The 20,916-nt window shown below is 40.2% G+C and overlaps 1 protein-coding gene across 7 annotated transcripts in view; it reads right to left on the reverse strand.

Moving 5' to 3' along the window:
- Window positions 1-20,916, reverse strand: part of RREB1 (ras responsive element binding protein 1) — a 141,350-nt gene that overhangs the window by 64,248 nt on the left and 56,186 nt on the right. For 4 of the 7 annotated variants that reach the window (XM_038389433.2, XM_038389432.2, XM_043508360.1 and 1 more), the window contains 4 exons: window positions 10,839-10,952; window positions 9,204-9,403; window positions 4,599-4,688; window positions 3,021-3,184 (listed from right to left, as the gene is read on the reverse strand). In XM_038389433.2, the coding sequence (XP_038245361.1) occupies window positions 3,021-3,184; window positions 4,599-4,688; window positions 9,204-9,403; window positions 10,839-10,952 (568 nt within the window). Of the gene's footprint in view, window positions 1-3,020; window positions 3,185-4,598; window positions 4,689-9,203; window positions 9,404-10,838; window positions 10,953-15,529; window positions 15,655-20,916 lie in introns of all 7 variants that reach the window. The other 3 variants (XM_043508361.1, XM_043508362.1, XM_043508363.1) reach the window with 2 other exon arrangements.

Here is a 20,916-nt window from a genome sequence, read left to right on the forward strand (position 1 = left end):
GAAATCAGTGGCAAAACTCCCATTTACTTCAATAGGGGCAGGATTTCACCCTACAGGTAGTTTGAGATCATCTTCTGCAATGATAGACTATGTCAGGACAGTGTGAGACTTCTGCAACATTCATTGAGCTGTTGTAGACTGAAATTGTGCCGTGAAATAAGAGCCTTCAAAAGGTTTGTTAGTTTGTGTCTCAAACCTACACCCAGATATCTGACCATGAAAATGACGTTTATAGGGAGTCTATTCATCGTAGGCCCATCTTAATGCTCTTAATAGGTGCTGCACACCATTTGGCTTAAAAGAAAATCACAAAAATTCAAAGCACTGATATTGTTTTGATATATTTATTTCCTTTACAGAAGTCATTTCTTTAGTCAACCATAGCCTGCATTCTGGCTGATCTGCCCTTCCTTGGGGATCAGGTTTGCACCTGACTTGTTCTGTTTAACACATGATCTCACAAAAGAATGACAAGAGATGCACCCACTGTGAATCACAGCAGTGAGATAAGCTTGTGGGCTGGGAATCTGAAGTACCACCTCACCCTTAGGGCCATCCCTCCTGCCCAGCAAAGCAAACACTTCTGCTGGCACTGTACCCAGTCTATGGTTAGATCAAGGATCATCAGGTCTGTCAATCCATCACTTTTCATGGGCACTAAAACAAGTAACTACATCATAAAATGAAAGAGATCATGTATTCCAATACTGTACATTTATCAGTATCATGTTTCTGTCCCAGAACCTAATTTTCCCTGAATTTTTACTTTTTTGGAAATTACTTGAGAGAAATTGTAGGTAACTTTAAAATTAGCATTTTCCCATTCTGGCTGGCCAGGCAAGCTGTATCTTAAGAGACAGTGTCTTTTTGGAAATCAGAGACTTGAGGTCATTGGTGTGACTAGAACCAACTTCCTGCTCACTGGAGAAAAATGATGAGACATGCTGAACATTAAAGCTAAAAAGACAGCAAACCCTCCACATTTGACCCCAGTTTGGAAAACAGATATAAACAGAGCAGAGAACGCTGGAACACTGGAGTTCTCAACCTCCAGTGCTGCCCATCACAACATCTTGGACTCAAAACAAACAAGCCTGCCTTTGCCACTGCAAGGAGTACTGTGTCAGATACGCAATATGTGAGAGACATGGCAGAAATCAACATACAGGAAAGTGTTCATCTAGCAGAAAATGAAACCATCAACCTGTGAGCTCCTATTCTGTCCAAAGTAAGAGAGAGGATGGTTCCTCTATTGGCATCACCTTAGACAGAAGGAGAAAATGTAACCCTGAAAGTATGCACACAGTTTTAAGTTTATGTGCCATGTGAGTGTGTCTAGTATTAGATCAGGGGCCCAATTTTTATCCTGCATTTCAGCAGTCAAACAAACATTTTAGGTGCCTTAATGCCAACTGCATTGAAGTTTGAAAACTTAGTTCTTCCATGTTTAAATAGGAGACTTTCAGCAATGTGTTTACAACTCCACTATTCCAACACCCAATAAACCCCTTGGAGCACAGAAACTAGCATCTGGGCAACTAACTACCAATCAGCTACAACGGCTAAGTAGAGGCCAGTATCTCTCTCTTCAGATCCATCCCCTTCCAATCAGAAAATTATACAAATCACACAGATACAGATGCAAAAATATTGTCATTTTACAGTATGTTTTTAAACTGGATACTCATCATGCAGAGAGGATAAAATAGCAAGAAAAATGTCAAAGAAACATTGGCCACGTATTCATCTATGCTCTAACTCTGCCTAACTGAAATCACTCCTTAAAACCAAACTTTGCAGCATTGCCTACAAAAAAAAGGTTACTGAGGCTATGTCTACACTACGGTCATTTTAGCGACACAGCCGTTAAAAGGCATGCAGTGTAGCTGCTGTTTGTTGGCTCTCCCACTGACAAAAAACTTCCACCCCCAACAAGCGGCGATAACTTTGTCAGTGGCTGTTCACACCGGTGCTTTTTGTCGGTAAAACTTTTGTCATTCGGGGGTGTGTGTGTGTGGTTTTTTTCACACCTCTGAACGACAAACGTTTTGTTGTTCAGGTTCCAGTATAGACAAAGCCTCACACTCAAACCAAAGAAAAACAGACAAAAACCATACTCCCGAACCCCACCGAGAACTGCAAGATGTGCACCTGCTATCACTCTAGTCACTTCGCTTATGTCATAACCCTGTCCCCTTTCCTGTCTTTTGTTGGGTTGCTTTGTAAACTGTAAGCTCTTTGATACAGGGAATTAATCTTCTTATGAATTTGGAAAATGCTTAGCATATTTTAGGTCTTACAGTAATACAAATGAATGAAGTAAATGTATGAAACAAAAATGTGGGTGTGATTAAGTGTTTTGCTTCCTCAGTCAACAATATGCATCATTATATATGAACTAAACTATATTAACTTTTAATTTTGACAACCTGTTACAGAGCTAGGAAATTCTTTGTAAAGAAGTAAGATGATTAGAGCATGCAAATATGTAAAAAAGGACAGGACAAAGAAGAAGCCCCTTACTGATGGTATTTAGATAGTTAACTACTCAGCGCATCCACAAATCACGCAGATGTCTACATGAAACCTCTTGCATCTGCCAAACTGAAGCTGCAAAGCAAGAGGCTGGTTGTTGCCCCTTTAAAATTTGACCCCGTATGTTATTCCTGGAGAGCCATTTATATGTCATTCTAACCTCTATGGCACCTGAACAAAAAGAAAATAGCGCTTCCAGATTATTTATTATTATTATTTGTACCCATAGTTGAGCTAAAAACCCATCCCCAATTCTTATATCATCCTAAAATCCGCATTCTGGCAATTCTGGAGGATTATTGTGACACAGAGCATATCATCACACACCTTCTTTGTTTCTCTCTCAGCAATGATGCACTATACACAATTCATACTTCCCTGCCCACGTAAAATCCTTTTCCTTACTTGATAGTCCTGCCAAGGAAACATAATGCCCCCACATTCCACAATCTTTTCCACGCTCCTGTGTCATGATGAGCACTCACCTGTGCATGTTCCCATTGGTGGTGAAGGACTGTCCACATACTGAACATTTATAAGGCCTTTCACCTGAGTGCACCAGCATGTGGCGATCAAGGGAGCTTGCTGAGCTCAGAGACTTTCCACAGATGCTGCAGGAATGGTCTGTCCCTCCAGTGTCAGTGTTATGCTAAAGAAAGCAATGATTTTCATTGAATTCCTCCTATGTACTGCCCAGGAAATATCAGAGAACTGTAACAGCTAAAAAAGTAGTTGTGTTTTGGGTTTTGTTTTTTGTTTTTTTTTAAAGAGCTATTTAGCAGGGTAAATATGTACCTCTATGTAAAGGTAAACTTTACATGCTTTTCTTTTCATTAACCCCTTCGCTGCCACAAAACCACACCAGGAATGTCTGGCTAATGTAGGCCTACTGTGTTGTGCAATACATCCCACACGCACATCTACTCTAGAATGCAATGCAGGAGGGCGAAAAGGGATCCAGATACAAATGGTTAGGGGTGGAAGGTGTTGTTTAAACTTGAAAGATCATTTTAAAATGTTTATGCTTTTTTGTCATTGAAGTGTCAATTTACATTTGTTTAAAATGAGTAGGTGACAGAATTTAGAGCAGTATTCTGCCATTGGATGGACACCAGATTTTTATGGCTATGTACATGCCTTTTAAGGTAGAATCTGGCCCTTAGTTATCAACACTATGTGAGGATCTTTACACAGACTAAAATCAGTGTGATATGTTGATGATGATGCTAATTAAAACTATATGTTTTAGCTAGGGTGACCAGATGTCGCGATTTTATAGGGACAGTCCTGATTTTTGGGTCTTTTTCTTATATAGGCTCCTATTACCCTGCATCCCCTGTCCCAATTTTTCACGTTTGCTGTCTGGTCACCCTAGTTTTAGCATAAAAGGGAAAACTGAAGTACACATTTATCCAATGGACACCAGAAAGTGAACCACACCCTCAATGTTCAGAGCAGATCTCTCTCTCTCTCTCTTTTCTTTTTCATAATAAGGAACAAAAAAAAGACAAAAGCTCCTTTACAAAACTACCTACATTAAAAAAAAAAAAAAGCAGGAGGACATATTTAGCTCCACAAAAATGGTGCTGTTTGCAAAGTCACTTCTTTGTCTAGCTTCTCAGAGTTGCTAGACTCTGCATAGGACAGAAGTGCTTCAATGCCAGCCTGAAGCTAATAGCTCCTGTGTTCCTTGTCCTTCATTTGCATGGGTGTTGAAGGTGACTATGGCGAAACAGACAATAAAAGCAGGACACGTCTTGCTAATGGAAATGTTGTTCTGAATCCTCAGATTACTTTAAACTGCCTTGAAGAGGAAACATTTCATTGCTTGGGAATAGGCTGGGGTAGAGGGGAAAAAGCCCTACAACATTTGTGCATTCCAAAAAAAAATTTTTAAATATGAAGGCACAAATATATGTACATGAAAAGTGAACCATAGTCATAATGAAGGACTTCTGGGTTTGGACAAGGAAATGTTTTTTGTTACTGAAAAATGGATCTCTCTCAAAGTCACTATGCTGTCTTTAATATAAAAGAACGATTAAGACAAGTAGTCTGCATACCTGACGAATGTGCATAGTTAGCTGGTGCTGTGTAGTGCAAATCTTCTCACATAGAGGACAGGTATAGGAAGACTTCTCTTCTTTTGTTTCCTGTAAGAAAAACAAACACACAAACATAAAAGCAGAGAAACCCAAAAGCTAATATCACAACTACTGATGGGGATTGAAATCATAAGCAAGAAACACAAGAACATCTCTCAAAGAACAGAACGATAACTTGTATTTACATAATCATCATCCTGAAAGATCCCTAAGGGAAGTTTCAGAAACTTTATAATTTACAAATATGGGTCACTTCACCCACCACAGAAATGCAGCAGCTGTTTCACAGCTCACAGCAACTTTGCAACAGCAGTTTGGGACAGGAAGTGAAGGCAACTGTCATGATCAGCTGAAAGTGCCAGAAGGAACTTAGGCGAGCAGAGCACAAGTACCCAAACTGGAAGTTGGCCAGAACATGAGGGTTAATACCACTAATCTTCCAACAAGGACCAATGAGATCTTTAAACAAATCACAAGGGCCTATATTTTACATCTTGTCCAAATGACAGTGCAGGAGCGCAGTGCCTCTAACTTAACACGGAATCACGGCTTTGCTGCTTCATACAGGGAAGGGCTGCACCTATTGAATCACCAACAGCACTTTTTAGAGCATCTTGGGTTTTCCCTGGAAGTGCCAACCCACATATGGGCCAGATCCAAACCTTCTTAAGTTTGCAAGATCTGAGGAAATTGTAGCCTTCAAGAGGTAATGATGCAGGAGTATAAGCAACACAAACAAACACAATATACGTTATTCTCCTTTCACATGGTGAGAACCAGAGTAACTATGGTCAAACCAGAATAAGACCAGTGAGAGTGGAGAACCAGTCTTATATTATTAAGTACACCCTTGAGATATTGACTGCACCACCAAGCCAAGGATGCAATGGGACTCCAAGTGGAAACAAGTTAATTTCACTTAATTGCCCAGGACTGCTGTTAAGTGACGAAAGGCACATCCACCCACAACCCTCCACAGAAGCACAGTGCACTGTTATTACCTGAGCCGCCAAATAAAAAGCAAGAGTGTCTGAGACTGAAAACTGAACATGGTTCTTCTGCAGAACAGTGTAGCTCTCTACCAACCAGGAAGACCCAATGTTGTTATTTAAACCCCTGGTATCTCAAGAATGCACAAAAATCATCATTGCGGCTAGCGAGTATGATGTTTATACTGAAAAGGTATGTTCTACGTGAACTTTCTTTCCAGCCATTTTAAGTATTCTTGGTGCAATAATGAAAAAAGATGAATAGATCCTCCATCAGAGATACTGTGTATGTGTCCGTGTCCATCCATTTCCTCTTTCTAAAAAAGCTTGCTGGAGATTTTAAATAAAAATAACTTTTTTCCAGAATGTACGACATACACATGAACAGAGGTTGCCCATCCCATTGAAAAGTGAATGGCTAAAATCCCTTATGGTTACATACTAAAGAATTTAAAAGGGGATGCTGCCAGTCAGGTGCTAGGGAAATTATTCTGAAGTCCCAAAGAAATGAATAAAGCAGTAACCGTTCTATAGTTTTGTTTTGTTTTTTGAGCGGGGAGAAGATGGGGGGGTTAAACCCATCCTATAGAGGGGAATATAATTTATCTACTAAATTTTATAGAATTGTTCTAAAAGAATGGTTATTTTCTATTAACCTCTAATAGGACTTTTCTGTATGGATAAATGGACATTTTTCTGCATCTTTTCAGCCGAAACAGAGTAAACAATAACACTGATCTCAAATCCCAAAAGCATGAGACTTGTGATCTAATTTGCAATGATTAGCCTTTTTGCCTTCTCTCCTGCACAGAAACATCCTCCCACTGTTTATAGATGATTATACACAACTCTCTATAGCAGACCTCACTATAGCCCCTGAACATGGGCCAAAGCCTCATGTACTTGACATTCACAAAACACTAGAAGGCAAAAACATTAGAAGTCAAGTGGGGGGGGGGGGGAGTTTCTCTGAAATCTGTACATTCCTAAGAAAGCTGATCAAATCTGTGCAGTAGCACATATCACATATGGAATATATATATATTATATATATATAATATATATGTAATTAAAATACACACTTTCCCTCCACAGATGTAACTTTATTGCACAATCAGCTTGTGGAGTAATGTTCAGCTCCAGTTACACTGCAGCTCTGTTAAAGTTGGCTCTGGGCTGGAAGAACAAACACGCTGTGCTGTGAGGAAAATCCCTGCAGCTGTGCTGACAGTTTAGATGGTGTTTAATCCCCAGAGATATCTGTGAAATGATCAGTCTACTTCTTTTCCCCTTTTTAGCTAAGGATATAATTCTACATGATACAATTCATTATTTCGAAGGCTGCTTTCTAGACTGCCTGCTCTTTGAATCAGCAAATTAACAAAAGATAGAGTCATTACTGGTTCACCTTGAAGCAAAGATCAGACACACCACTATAGCTCAGCCAGAGCTGATTAGTATTGACTCTGGGGTTTATTATTAACGAAAACCCAAACTTTCTCCAGTGCTCACACAGTACACACTGCATACCATAATACAGGTCAACCAAATCAAGGGTGGCTAACCACGGAATTCTGGTGACTAACTTAATACACACAAAAAAAGTTTAGCATCACTTCTGTAAAAGCAGCATCACTGAAGAATTAAAAATGTGACACTAAGGGAATGTCTTCACTAGCAACGCTAAAGTGCTGCTGCAGCAATGCTTTAACATGGCTGTGTAGTCGCAGCACCAGCGCTGGGAGAGAGCTCTCCTAGTATGTAAAAAAAAAAAAAACCATCCCCACGAGGGGAGGAGCTACCAGTGCTGTCTATACTGGCGCTTTACAGTGCTGAAACTTGCAGTGTCCAGAGGGGTGTTTTTTCACACTGCTGAGCCAGAAAGTTGCAGACAAGGTCTAAATATCTGAGCTGCTGCAGTTGTGCTGGTGTAAGAGCACTTCCTGAACTGAAAGATAAAATGAGCAGCTCATTTGTTAACTACACTTGCTTAAATAAAGCAACTTGGCACTGCCCTTCAGCACCCAACTGCTGGCAAATCTCTTTTGGAGTTTTGCATTAAGTTGATTTGTTTTCTTGTTTTTTTCCCTTCTCTCTAAAAGTGCCCCGACGCCTCTTTGTAACATCTTTTCTTTAGGAGAAAATAAATGAGAAGTTATAATAGATGAGGATTAATGTGAGTGTGTGTTTATGAGACTCTAGGTAGACAAGAGCCAAGATAAAGGCAGCATCATAAAGAATCACTGACTTGGGATAAGGATTCAGGAGAGACTGTTTCACTATAACCCCATGGAATATAGCAATGAAACACAGAAAAGCAAATACATTCTGTTACTCTTTTACTATTCCCAGGGTGTGGGTGGGGGGGCAATTCTGACCAGAATTTAGATTCATATTTGCAGTGCACTGAAACAATTCACCACTTTTAATGTGCTTTGCGCTGTAAGTAGAAATTTGCTGCATCCAGGATTGCTACGGTCAGGCTACAAAAACAAACTGATTCAAACTTAATATTGCCCTGAAATCCTGTCAATTCCGTTTTTTCCAGTGAGACAAGTATTTACCTCATTGGTGGTAATCTATCTCCACCTGAAAACAAATCAGCTCTTTTATTAACTTATTTATTTTTACACTATTAGAATCCCTCTTAATCCTGTCACATTTACTCCTTGAGCATCCCTTGATCCGATGCCCACTGAAATATCAGGTGGAATAAAGGTCAGCAACACTAACAAACTCTCCTGAAGCCAAATCACGTGGTGTCCTAACAGCAGACAGCTGTTTAGTAGCCCTGCCACTGACACGAGTCTGAACAGCACACTCCCACTTAATGCAACTTTGGACTGTGAACCAACGTTAGCGGGCAAATCTTTCATGCCAACTGCCAGACAATATACTCCTATGATCGCATTTATCTTTATGTCACCCTGACATATTTTTCTTTTCAGTTAACGTATTTTAGTTTTGAGGAAAGAAAATCTAAGCCAAATCAGAAGCCATTTATCTGAAAGACTAGTTTGCAGGCTATTAAGAAATTGCTACAGGAACATCACATAAGTAACACAGTTTTGACTGATATAATTCTCTTCTTTGTGGTGGTATTGATACAGTGCCGTCAACTGGTAAATGTGATAAACTTGATCAGCCCCTATGCATCTGCACTGCGTTATGCAGTAAGTCTATGTACTTGTTTAAAAAAAAAAAAAAAAAAAAAAAAAGAGAAAAAGCAGCAAAGACTATACCTTAAGGAACAATGTGTACTGGTAGAGGGACAGCCTAAGGCCCTGACTGAGCAAAGCACGTAAGCAAGGGTAATTCAGGGGGAATACTCATATGCTTGAGTGAAGCATGTGTTTAAGTGCTTTCCTAGATCAGTGAGCAAATGACAAGAAGGTCTTTTCCAGATCAGATTTCTCTGATTATTCTGTGAAAAGTCACAAACCACACATGAACTTGCAATGCACATCAGCGGATGCCACCATGTACTATTTGAAATGCAAAAATGACAATGCAAATTAACTCTTTTCCTCCACTGTGAAACTCTCTCACCCATTGCATGCTTGGAATTATATACCTGGTTCCTCCTGCCAATCCGATTTGGTGCAGGAGACTTCGATGGGGACTTGATGTTCTGAGAGTTCCCACCATTTTCAGCGATCTTCCCCACGCTCATTACAGCTGACATCATGGCGTCAATGGAGGACAAGTCTGTACCTTCCAAACTGTTTGGTAAAGTTGGTGTCTTGTAATTGGTTAAGCTTTTGAGCTGCTTCTCTGGAATTGTAAACAAAAAAAGTTGCTGAGATTATCAATTGGAGAGCTAATGGGATGTTCAGCAGTATGCAGCTGATAGAAGAGACATGGTCCATGCCTCAAAAGAATTCACAACCTGTGTGATCTGAAAAAGTAAAAAAAAAGTAGTTCAGAACAGTTTGGGGTCCTTTATTAATGGGAAAGCTACTAAAGTTCTAGAAAACATAAGCCAAGTTGCAACTTTTTATTTGAATGCTCTGTTCACATGAACTTGATTTTCAAACCCCCAATTCAGTACAGTAGAGTCTCAGAGTTACCGAATACCTCAGGAATGGTGGTTGTTCATAACTCTGAACAAAAAGTCATGGCTATTCTTTCAAAAGTTTAGAACTGAATATTGAATTAATACATCTTTGAAACTTTACTATGCAGAACAAAAATGCTACTTTTAACCATCTTAATTTAAACGAAACAAGCACAGAAACAGTTTCCTTACCTTCTAAAATCTTTTTTTTAACCCCCCCCCATTTTTTTTAAACTAGTTTATGTTTAAACACAGTACTGTACTGCATTTGCTTTTTGTTTGTTGCTGCTGCCTGTGTGTGTACTTCCGGTTCCAAATGAGGTGTGTGGTTGACTGGTCAGTTCATAACTCTGATGTTTTTAACTCAGAGAGTTTTAACTCTGTAGAGCCAGTAATCCTGGGTTTAAATCAGATTTAGCTTAATTCTCTTGTCATAATGCATCTTGTTGGTGTACCATGTCCACAGTGAAAGACTGGAGCACTGTTCATGAGCAGTTGCACTTGCAAACACATTGCCATGGGGGTGAGTAGGTATTTTGGGTAATGTCATATTAATGTAGAATATACATAGAATATTTATCCTACATCATATGTACATGTAGGAAGGATGTTCTTGTTTCAGATACCGTGCTTAAATAGTTGGGGCACTAGGTGTGTGGTGTTTCAATTTATGGACATATTATGTAAACATTACCATACTAGTAAGTCTTTCATATTCTGCTTTAGAAACATAAGAAAAGCATGCTTTAAAACCCCAGCAGATTCATCATTCAAGATGAGCAGCACAGAACCGAAGACTTAAAATCTGAATATATACTGGGAACGCCACTAAATATATATACAAGAGATGACGTGGGTGGTGGAGGGGGATGTATAACAAGGGACATGTACACTTGATCCTCTATATAACATGTTTTGGGAAAAGAGAAGTATGAACATTATAAACAGGTGTTTTATGGGGATAAGCAATGCTGTGCCAAGTTACTGGAAGCCAAAAGAGTCTTTATTTGTAAGCCTTGCAGTGGTGAGTGTAAGTGTTTGTGCTTCTGCTTTATTATATATATAAAAAATGAATAGGAATGGGGAAAACTCTTAAAAATCTTGCTGATCCTTTACATTAATGAAGCACACAATTCTAGTTAAATAAGTTACCTTCATTTTCCTCCCTTGACTGTTGAACAATGAGGTTTTCTTCTTGCTTGCTGCTCTCCCCACTTAGTGTATTAGGCTTAGCAGAGTCTAGTTCCTCTATAGCACCCTCTAGTACTGTATGAAGGAAAGGGGAGGAAAGAAGGAATATATTAACTATGAAGTAGTTTTAACACAGAAAGACTTCATCCCTCTAATTTACGTCCCGGATTCAACTTGCAGAAAAAGGAGATAGACCGAGTACATCACTGACACTACTGACATCTGGCTGAGTGTATTCTGTACTAGAGAATTTCAGTAATTCAAGTTCATACATTCTGCACTTTCCTTTTAGAAAAATTACAGTTTATTCTAACAGATGAATTCATGATGACCCTTTGCTTAATGCTAACAATGGAAAGGACGACTGAAATTTCTGGAACCATTCAGCACATTTCTCATATCCACTGTCTCACTTTATCAATAATTACTGAAAATATACATAAATTGGTGGAATTGCTGGTGGAATTTTTCCCACACCTCTTTTTTTTTTTTTTTTGGAAGCCACACATGCACTTAACAAGCTATTGTCAGCAACTCTAACTCTGTGAGAAGGACACCTCTCTGGTTCAAATATGCCAGAGTAATTTTTTGAAGGCCTTTTTAGGGTGGCAGACATTCCAGGAAAACAACAAAATGTAACAAAAACAAAAAGTGATTCCTGGGGGAATTTTTTTTTTTTATTTAGCAAGTAATATTGCAAAATGCAATTACAGTTTTAACAGAGAGTTGCACTATGGTAACATTAAAGAAAAGTAGTTATGTTACTTCACTATTGAAACAAAACATCAGCCTTTGGAAGCTTTACCATCTCAGATTTCAAAATGGTGTCTGTCAGCAGGCCTTTAAGGGCATTACGTGCTTTTATTTCCCTATATGCAGAGGCTACAAGCCTCAAATAGCAGTGAAAATAATAAGGAATATTTTCTTGTAAAAAGAATGAGCACATCTTACTGTAATTATCCCATTTAAGGCATCATTGAGCTTACATAATATATTTGCATTTATGTAGCACTTGTCAGTGGATCCCAAACTGCTTTGCAAACATTAATGAATTAGTAAAACATCCCAGTGATGCCCACTTTACAGGTAGATAAACAAAGGCATAGAGAGAGACGGAGGGCCCAATTCTTCCATGTTTGCTCATGCTGAATAGCTCCTTACACGACACCTACCTTCACCTCAGTGGGAGGAAGGATGGCAGAATCAAGCTCTGAGGGACTACTCACTTGCTTAACTGTTACCCATGTGCTTAGGTACCTGTCCTAAATCAGGACCTGAGTAACTTGACACATTGGGACAGTAATAGAATTTGGATTAAAGCCTAGGAGTCGCGATTCCAATCCTGTGGTCTACACACTAGACAATGCGGCCTGCTCCCTAAACTGGACTTTTATAAACTGTATGTTATACTCTCCTGAATGACACACTACTAATTTTAATACCTTTCCACTCCGCAAGCACTGATTTTCCTTTCTGATGTGGGGCTGAGTATCTAAAATGGCCACTGAGTTCAATAAGGGTTGCAGGTGACCTGCACTTCAGGATCAGGCACTGTGTTTCTAGCAGAATTTAAATTAATTTCTTTGTTAGCTTCCTCATTTTTGCACAGCTCTCAGATCAGGGTTTTTGTTAGCTGCAGTGTCAGCTTACTTTATTTTGGCCCATAAAAGTGATGGCTTTTTATTTTTTAAATTTCAGCGATGAAGGGTTCATGCAGGAGTAGATTTATTTTAAAAAAACAACAACTACAAAAGTAAAAATCACAACAAACAGCATTTCTCTAATAGTTTACAATTTTTGACATTGGCCAAAACTTAATCTTACTTAACAGCATCCCTTTACTTAATACAACAGAAAAACTGGAAAAAATATTAAACCCTTTTCCTGTTTTTGTTAAAGCAAAAAACAAAACTTAGTTTAACCATCTTTCTTTCTGAGCAGATCAATAACTATTCTTGAATTTTTCACCCAGTAACCAACATGTCAATCCTTAATTATCAGATACTTTCTAAAACAGTTAAAAACAAAAAAAATGAATCCATTTAACCACTGTAAAAACAGGGTGTGGTCCATGTTAATTTAAATACCGCAGGGGGTCTTTCAGAGAAATAAATTCTGAATTCCTAGCATTGTTTTTAGCTGTTGATTCAAACTGGTCATCAGAAAGAAAGAAAAGGGCAGACATGCAAACATCAGCCTGAAATCTCACCTTCAGTTCTGCAATCTCTGTGCAAGTATACCTGGTGTACACCTTTCAGAAAGGGCACAATACAGTACAATTGCAGCCCATAACAGCTTCTGTTTACAAATAGCTATTTTATGACTGAAACTAAAATACAGCTTTCTGCCAACTCAAACAAGATGTTTGGATACTGATCTTGTTTTTAAACAGGAGACCAATTTTTTCTGTATATTAAAAACTTCCTAGTTTGTTTAAAGAGTGAAACTTAATTTCTGCAAGAGTAAGTATTATTGGAGTGCACTAAAATATATTCCAGTACTGTTGTGGGAAGGAAAACTATACCACTGAAACAAAGACAATAGCATGCATTGATTCTGGAAGCACAACTTTCTATTTGCAATAGGATATAGCAACAATAAGAATACTGGGCCAAATCACTTCTTCCTGTGGGAAACCCATGGCAGGGAGGGGCCCTGGGGCAGGAAAATTCGGTGAGGTTTCTCTTTCAAAATTTATTACACATCTGTGGGGGGGGGAGGGATGCATTCCCCCCCTTTCCAAATAGAAAAGAGAAGGTTTGGCCCACTGAACCTATTTCAGGGAATCAACTGGGGAGACAGAGCCAACAATATGGAAGTTCTATAACTGCCTGGCTACAGGATCACCTGTCTTCTCAAGCTCTTGGGGATCCCTCTGCTTATTGCTGCACTGGGCAATTACCCCCCTTCCCAATTAAAGGAGACAGGGAGGTCCACAGTGAAGAGGGAGCTCAGCTTGGAGGCAATACCACCTTGGGCTGTATTAAACACTGAATTAATTCCCTATGGAGTAAGCATTCCATCCTCACTCCACCCACCCACACAAATTCAGAGCCAGACATCTGACCGCAGGTTCCCTAGCAAGAATCTGTCCCTTCGCTCTGGCTGCTGTGGCTAGAGGTGTGGCATCTGTAGGAGACTGAGAATGTAGGACCACAGAAAGCTAAAGACTGCAAATAGCCATTTGTGATAAAGGCGAGATCTGAAAAAAAATGACAATCAGCTTTGAAGGGACACAGTAAAGCAGAGGCTTGAGCAAAGATCATGTAAAACTTGTTGCTTCCCATTCAGTCTGAACAGGAAGGCATTTGCTAGATCTATTTCCTCCTTTGGGATAAAATGTGACTCCACAGTATGCTGAAGCTCAGCTCATCAACATTTACTCCTCCCCGCCTGTCCCCCCCTCCATTTTATCTTAAAAAAAGATCATTCTTGATGGTTACAGCATCTTCTCCTTTCATTTTAAAAGCACTAGTGATAAAGCAACAGGAGAACCGTGGTTACAATCTTTGAAGAGGGAAGGAAGAAGAGATGATGCTTCTTCAGTCACTCGACTCACCACAAAGAAGGTGCTACAGAAGCAAAAAGTGTGCCCCAACCCTTTGGAGCGATTACAAGTTTTTACTACAGTTTGTTTTACTGTCTTGCACATGAGCACTCCCTTTGGAATAGATAGGAAGAAGCACACAATACACACAGTCCAGGCAAGGAGAGAGCAAATCTGATGTACAGCACAAAGCAGCTCATTGTTCCGCTTAACCCCCCCCCCCCACATTAATGTTAAAGTACAAGCCGTGAATTAATTGGGCCAGAGAAAATTTAACACTTTTAACCAAACACTTTTCTTGGTTTCATTAAACACACTATGTTCTATACTATGGAAACTCTTTTCTTTTGGGGGGAGAAAGGAGGATTCCCATCTTAACACACACACACACACACACACACACACACACACACACACACACACACACACACACACACACACACACACACACACACACACACACACACACACACACACACACACACACACACACAAATAAATGCATTTCAAACACTTTTCCTTTCTGGGCCTAAAAAGCATTACTAGTCCTACTTACCATCCCCCTAAAATGACCTACTTTTTCAATGAGAAGTGAAACCAAAGATTGTTTAAATGAAAGTCCAGGCAGCATTACTAATGCAGAGATTTAGAGAGGAATAACTTTGTTCAAATCAGCAAGAGGACATCTCATCTGGGACAAAAAGCCCACGATAGTTTCTTTCTCGGTGTTCTGAAAGATAGATCTCGTAGGTTGAAATTCACCTCCATTTAGAAGTCCAGCACCAAACCTATTCACCACTAAAGTTGCACTTGAGCCTTCAAATGAGGACTTAAGTGAGACATACATGGTACATAGGTCTCGTGCTGAGTTTCTGCACTGGAATGAATTTCACTCAGAGCATGCAATGGGAAACTTTTCTCCCCACTCATCTCCCATGCTGTTGGTCACATCAAAAGCAGGATTATAGTTTTACTGAAATTTTGCATCAAAGCCTTCAGGGAGGAGATGGGGAGGAAACAAGCTGGGTGGGAAGAAGAAAGAGAGTGATACTATTCAATGCCACTGCCTGAAGAAAGGAAAACCAAAGAAAGTTTTCCAACTGACCTTTTTTAATACCAAGTCTGCCCTGGCTACTGAAGTATTGGTGCTGGCGAGGCCCCAACGGCAGAGAAGTTTACTGGTAGCGTCACCTCACTGTCACCACTGCTGGAGCACCAGTACAGAGCAGCCTATATGAAAAGAAAAGCAAAAAGGATAAGACAGAGGAACAGGACTTTATGGTGACAGTTCTTTCTACTACTTAGCATTAAGTCAAAAAGGCACTGAGAATATCTTCGAAAATGTCTGAATACACACACGTAAAGGTAGAATTTTACCCAGAGAAAATGTCACTCTAAACTCACAAAACCCAAAGAAGCACATCTTTAAGGGAATCCTCCAACCACTAAACTGAGACTGCCCATTTGGTTATGAGCCTTTTATGTTGTTATTTATACTAGAATTTGTTAGCAGCATTTGGTGTATTTATATTACTTTGTCTATGCAGGCATAATGGTTTATACTTTTGCTTTGGTTTAAAAAAATAAATAAATAATTACCAAACCTGCCATCCCTTCACCCTCAAAGACCCGTCAATAACCCACATGCGTATTTTTCCTCTGTAAGAGCTTAGATAACAAAATACCTATGTACCATAAAAGTATGTAGGATTGGCAACATGGGCAAGTTAATGATGCTGAAAAAACTACAGCCCTTTGAGTTACCATTGAGTTACTCCAGATGCATGACGTAACTGTACTGAAACCAGTGCAACTATACTGGTGTACAACTAAAATAATGCAGTGGTGAACCAGTCCCCTGCCATATCGTGGATGAGATTCACCAGTATGCTCCAGCTTCCCTGTGCCACTTCAGTGACACAAAAGCAGCCCTAATGTAACTGAATTTGGTCTCGATCTTATCTTTTGTGCTCCATTTCTTAACTTTAATGTTACATCAATGTTTCTTCATTGTCTGATATGGTATGTTTATGTATATGTGGTATGAACTGCCTCCCTAACTGAGATTAAGCTGTGAGGCAAGAAAGCTGGATATACTGGGCAAGTACTGAACGTGAGAGCAAAAACTGGATGGCCCCAGATAGGGATTGAGTGTCTGGCTCTTCAATGGACTGGCACCTTAGTCAGTCACTTACACCTGCGCACGGTGGGTGTGAAACATTCCCTTTCTGATTGGGTAGCATTTTGCACAAGTTTAAGTGACTACACAAAGTGCCAGGCACCAGAGAGTCAGACACCGAGACGGTGATCACTACTGACCCATATTTAGGTTGGATAGTTGCTGAAGAGTATAAACCCCTTCTTTCCCAATCTGGTGGCAATCACGTCCACCTACAGACTACTTAACAGCTAGCACATGACACGGAAAGCTAGTCAGAAGAAACTCCCCACATCCTTACTGCTGATTCCATTTCTGGGTTTAGCTTATTTAGCAACAAAGTCCCAGGAAATAAGTTCCTACATATTTCAGTATCTTCAGGAACTTGCTCAAGTGAAGAGGAGATCAGAATTTGAAAGTGATCTGGATAATGTTGTTAGGAGCTCTAAAATTATCAGCTACAAGAGCTAAGACAAAATACTCAAGCAACAAATTGAAGGCCCACAAAAAAAAAAAAAAAAAAAAAAAAAAAAAATCAGGAACGAGTTTTCACTCCTCTCCTCTCTAACCCCTCATGCTACAGCATGGCACAACTGGAAATGAGGAGCCGGCTGCCTTCCTCTGAAGCTGGAGGAACTGACAACCATCAGAAGAAGACACTAGATTAGATGGACCTTTGGTGTTATCTGGTATGTCTATTCCTATATTCCTTTTCTGCTTGTTGAAGACAGACACAAAAGCATTACTGTGTCTCCCATAAGAACTGCTTTGCATATGTTCTGAAAGCTAAGACAGCTGTGTGAATGACTTAGAGTTCCAGGAAGTAGATGTGTTTCTTGGCTTTAAGTCTGGTTTATTTGCTTTAGATGGAGTGGCAAGCCAGGCAAGTTCTCTCCCTGAAGAGTGGCACCGGCTGCAAGAATACTGAGCAGCTTGAGACTTCACATAGCGTCTTTCAGTAGACAGATGAGCATTTCCCAGTTCTGAGCATTATTTTGCTGCTTAACAGTACTGACTCATCTCAGTGGGCAAAAAGAGGGACTGACAGAACAACTTTCCAAGCTCCCTTCCTCAAGCGGCCAACCTTGGGAAAGAGCCATGGGGAGGAGAATTCTATTCTGTTCTATATAGGTTCTTATATGGCACTCATTCTTGTAGTATCTGAACTCCTGCTAGTGCTTTGTATTTCTTGGGAACGCCATGATCAGGAGCCTCATTGGGGTGAAGATACAAAACAAGCTGGCAAGGAGAGTGGCCCTTTATAGAGCCAGGAGCTGTTTCTGCAGAGAAGCCATGAAAGAACTGAGGAAATGCCTTCCCTGTAATGGCTCCTGGGTCTCCTTTCCCTCACTAAGCAGCAGTGAGAAATGAGAGGTGCCCTTTCTCCTGGGGGGGGAGGTAAAGGGATACTTGTTAGACTCCTTTAGTGATGCATTATGATAAGTAGTGAGTCAGACATCAAAGCACCACATGGCACTCCCCCTGGCTCAACCAGGAAATATCTTTTATTAAACCAACTTCTGTTGATGAGAGAGACAAGCTTTTGAGCTTACACAGAACTCTTCTTCAGATCTGGGAAACTTATTCAGTGTCACAGCTAACACACAGGATGGAACAGATTGTCTACTTATACTAAACAATCTGTTCCACCCTGTAGTTAGCTGTGACACACTGAATATGTTTCCCAGACCTGAAGAAGAGTTCTTTAAGTTTGAAAGCTTGTCTCTCTCACCAACAGAAATTGGTCCAATAAAAGATATTACCTCACCCACCTCGCCTAATATCCTGAAACTGACAGGGCTGCAACACTGCATTCGACCAAGACAGACAGGCTGGGGCTGTAAAATAAGGAAACATGGTCTAAATTGCAACAGGTAAAGAGATCTGTGGTTGGGTCCTCGTTTGTTAAAAAATAAAACAAAACAAAATAAAGGTGAACCATAATACAGCCAGATCATTAATATGAATGAACCTTTGGGAAAGTTGTATATACCAAGATGTCAGATACCCCTTTGAAAGGAAAGGATGGCCAGGCACGGTACTCCAGTTTATGGAAGGGAAGGGATTTCACATCCAGGAGCCTCAATAATAGAACAGATGGATTAAATCTGGAAGAACCAGGTGGAAAGCTTATGGTGAAAAGAAAAAAAAAAGGGGGGGGGGACAAAAACAACAACAACAATAACAACAACTTGTAACCCAAGACAAAGTGCTCCTGGATTCTAAAAACGTCTGCTGAAGAAAAGCTATGAGGGCTACATGCAGGCAGAGCTGGACAACGGTGACAGGGAGGCTGAAATCCCAGACGGTATAGCCAGTTCAAGCCACGGGATTCCTGCTGTAAAACGAAGAGGAGGGGAGAGAACCTGATGAAAGGCATGATGCTGCAGCTTTGCCCTTTAAAGGCGGGCCAAGAGCAGGCATCTGTGTTCCATGCAGTGCAGCCAGAGCCTGCAATCAATTGTTTCTGAGACAAGTTACAAACGGGGACTTCTGTGTCTTATCAATTGGTCATGCAGATGCTTAGGCATCCACTGTAATGAATCGGTTGGGGACAATTGGTCTGGTTGTTCTTATTACAGCATCGTGAAGACAGCAGTCGTAGTAATGCTGAGACGAAGGAAAGCCACAAACTGGTGATGTTGAATTGCTCACTGGCAATCGGTCTCTGCACCTGTTGGTCAGGAGGGGCGGCCCGTCAGTCCCAACTGGTGGATCAGATGAGCAGAAACGTATCAGACATCACTCTCCAGTTTAAGCTGAAGCTGTTCAGGGCATCTTTTCTCATGGAACTCAGATGTGTGTGTCAGGCACTAATTTGTGCAGCAATTAGTATCCTAACCCTGCACTCTTCACTATGTAGCTGGAGTTGCATTAGCAGCAACTCGAACAGACTGAGGAAGGATTAGAGGAAGGCTGGATCAGCAATGTGAAGTGTGCACAGGAAGCAACAGCCGATCTCCTGATAATGCTTTGCATCTCTGGGGGGAGCCCTGGTCATGATCTGCTACCACCTTAGAGGGATTTTTTTTAAAAAGAGACTCACTGAAGGCTTGGCTATATGGTGAATTTTAGCGATACTGTCACTTTGGAAGCAGCTTAGGAAAAAATAAGAGTGTTCACATGGGGAGTTATACCAGTACAACTATACTGATATAATTATGCTGGTCAGTTTCCCTGTGTAGACAAGCCCTAAGGGGACAATATTAGCACAGCCCCCTCCTTCACCCAGCTTTCAGTTGGGAACACCTTACACAGCCACACCCCACAACGCTTTGCACCTAATGAGTTAATTTAGTAAAACGATGCATAACATTAGAAAACTTTGATTAGAAATCAGGGGAATAACAATGTCACGTTTGCCACCTATCACGATTTTATCATATCTTGCAAAATCTGATGGAGCCATGGTATTAAATGAGCATCACACCTTTTGCTCAAAAACGTTTTATATGTATGTTTCCAGCCCTCAGTTGGGGAGAAAAGCTGGAAAGCATGAACCCAGAGGTAAAAACAAACAAGAAAGCATATAAAATTAAAAAATTTTTCAAGTGTCTTAGGCATTGTAAGCCAGTCATGATTTTTTGGGGGGTGGCCTGACTCAATTTTTGAATACTTGAGGATGGCAATACTGTGGAGAGAGTTCCTCCTTGGTGCAGCGATTCTCTTACACCCTACAACATACACACCCTGCAGTGAAGTTTTTGTTTATTTTCATTTTGTTTTTAATTCATAGTAGATTCTACTAATACTATTTTTAGATGAGAAACTCACTGAAATACCACATTTGATTTCATGGGGAAAAGACTCAATTAAACAACAAACAACAACAACAACAACAAAAAGGTTTTTTGGATAGAATTGTTTAAGAACGTGCAGCTCTTCTTGTTGCTCTTTTCCAGGGAGCCTGCCTTGCTGACAGGATTAACTACTGCCAGACTCACAAAGCTGGGAGACAGCTGCCACATGGCAGCCATTTATTACAAGGCACCACTCCTTTAAAGTCAGGAAAGAGACAGAGCCTCTTATTTTCCGAGGTGTTATCAGCAGGGTTTCCCTGCTCCACAGGCTTTAGTGACTAGGCTTTTTCTAAACAAAAACCTCCTTTTCTCCCCACCTTGTTAATATCATCATATTCCTGTCTTCTGCTCCTGGGTGAGCACAGGATCTATCCTCTCTACTGTGTATTCCAGATAAAAACCTCTATTAAAACAGTTAAAAGATCAGAATTTCTGTATAACACACATACACACTAACTCACTCCTCTGCTTTACAGTACAGTTTAATTAGAAAGTTTTAGTTTAACACAAACCAACAAAACGAAAACCAAGAGG

Source organism: Dermochelys coriacea, chromosome 2 (genome assembly GCF_009764565.3).
Source record: "Dermochelys coriacea isolate rDerCor1 chromosome 2, rDerCor1.pri.v4, whole genome shotgun sequence".
In the NCBI taxonomy this organism is placed as follows: domain Eukaryota; kingdom Metazoa; phylum Chordata; order Testudines; family Dermochelyidae; genus Dermochelys; species Dermochelys coriacea.